Source organism: Limulus polyphemus, unplaced genomic scaffold, assembly GCF_000517525.1.
Source record: "Limulus polyphemus unplaced genomic scaffold, Limulus_polyphemus-2.1.2 Scaffold4318, whole genome shotgun sequence".
NCBI classification, from domain to species: Eukaryota; Metazoa; Arthropoda; class Merostomata; order Xiphosura; family Limulidae; genus Limulus; species Limulus polyphemus.
Window position 1 is genome coordinate 34,057 of NW_013669928.1, and position 2,181 is coordinate 36,237.

Here is a 2,181-nt window from a genome sequence, read left to right on the forward strand (position 1 = left end):
GTGCTCTGCCCACCACGGGTATCGAAACCCGGATTCTAGCGTTGTAAATCTGCAGACATACCGCTGTGCCACTAGGGGGCACATACATAAGACAAGTCGTAGAATATGTCTGTATAACATAGATAAATGTATCAAAAACACACATCAACAAACCACAGCAAATACAAAACTATATTTTAACGAAAGCATATAGAGTCCCACGATCAACAAACTCAGAATTTCTACACAACTATTTAAACATATCAACACTATCAGACAGACTCCTGGATAACTCGCTTCAATATTATAAGAAAAATATTAATAAAAATGAACTGATGAGCAAACTAGACAGTTACATAATACTTGATGAACCAAGCCCTAAGTACCTCTCCTCTCTAAACATCATAAATAAGAAACTTACAGGACAAACAGTGCTAGGTTAACTGAATCCCAGACACAAACGTGGCTTTATTTTAAAAGGGTTTTGTATGTAACAATAGGATTATATCTGTATGGGCATATATGACTAAGTGGAACTGTATTGGACTAATAGTGCGATCATACATAAGTGGAGCTAGTGAAAATATACAAGTTAATATTACCCCATGAATTGGACAAGGCACGAAAAGGGTATGATAATTAAAACTGCCGACAATGGAGAAAATGTAACATACTGTGAGTAATACAACAAGGGTTATTACCTAAGGTGCAAACAAAATAACAATTCCTGAGAGGGATGAAGAGGTCTACGCTGAACTTGACCCTCCCAAAACATGGACCGAATCCCGATAAAGACGATGATCATAGATACTGTTTCGTATCTGCTCGTTTGTTAATTTCCGGGATAAATTCTTTCCGAGGAACTTCAGCGATACAACTCCTTTCTTAGTTAAAACTAGTTTATCCTTTTTCGATACAACTTTGTAATATACAGAATTTCCCCAGTCACTTTAAACTTAACAACCTTTATAACACACTCTATAAATCACAGTGATTCACACACTTTACTTACGGTGTCTACTGTTCGCTTGACTCAATTATCTATCTCTTCAATCCAATCATCCCGCAGGCTTTATCTGCCAGACTTATATACTAAAAAAGGGGGCGCCTAGAACAAACTAGAGTTGCCAGGAAAATTCATGATCCTTCCAGAAACTCCAACGCGCATGCTCTCAGCATCGTGTGACTTCCGCTGTCGAAACAATACAATTAAATTTGATAACATAAAACTCGGAAAATTTTTGGTGCGTTATAAGAGTAATAGTCAATTCCTTAGTTGGCCTGAAGGTTAAGTTGCTCTACTCGCAAATCTGCGAGTTTGAATCCCGTCATAGAACATTCTCGCTCATTCAGCCGTGGAGGCATTATAATGTGATGATCAATCCCACTATTCGCTGGTAAAAGAGTAGCCCAAGTAGTAGGCGGTGGAGGTATTGACTAGCTGCCTTTACTCTAGTCTATCGCTGCTAAGTTAGAGACAGCTAGTACAGGTAGTCCTCGAGGAACCTTGAGCGAAATTCAAACCAATCCAAGCCTAAACATGAGCCTCGCGGGTTTACAAGACCGAAAGCCCGATACCCTTCGCATGGTGCGTCTACAGGACCAAAAAATAATTACCGAGCCAAGAACATCAATGATGGACGATAGGGTGCTGCCATCTATGAAGTTATTTGACTTTACATCAGTCAAAATAAAAATGCTCGTAAATCTCCAAAGTAGGTTACAGTTACGATTCCGGAACTCTTTTATTGATAGTGATATATATTTAAATTTGATTATTGATTAGTTTCTTCACAAAGTATCTAAAACTATGCAAAATTCAACACAAGAAATTACAATTTTGTAATCAACTAATGGAACAACAAACTTTGTTACGTAATCCTTATTTTTTCTCCCTTTTTCAATTATAAGAAAAATTTGGATTATCTCAACTATTGTCTGATTCTGTATGTAGGTAATTCATTGGCCTATTTTCTATTATTACTTTACAGGGGGTAACCAATCAGATGAACAGCAGCTTCCAGAAGTAAGAGTAGTGTAAGTGGCTGTCTCTGAAGGACACTGGATTGTGAAAGGCAACTTTAGAAAAATGCGGACATCATTTTTTTGTATTAGGACCAAGGAGGGTCAGGTGCTTTGTAGACCTCTTCCTCCATTTCAACAGTTGAACAAGCTCTGTGTAAAAAAAAAAAAAAAAAAAAA

General features: G+C 37.5%; 1 protein-coding gene across 1 annotated transcript in view; it reads left to right on the top strand.

Annotated features, from left to right (window-relative positions):
• LOC106470952 (PDF receptor-like) overlaps positions 1-2,035 on the top strand; it is a 23,663-nt gene extending 21,628 nt beyond the window's left edge. The window contains exon 10 of the mRNA XM_022399593.1: positions 1,971-2,035. Within this exon, the coding sequence (XP_022255301.1) occupies positions 1,971-2,020 (50 nt within the window). The 3' untranslated portion in view covers positions 2,021-2,035. The remainder of the gene's footprint in view (positions 1-1,970) is intronic.
• Positions 2,036-2,181: the final 146 nt, after the last annotated feature.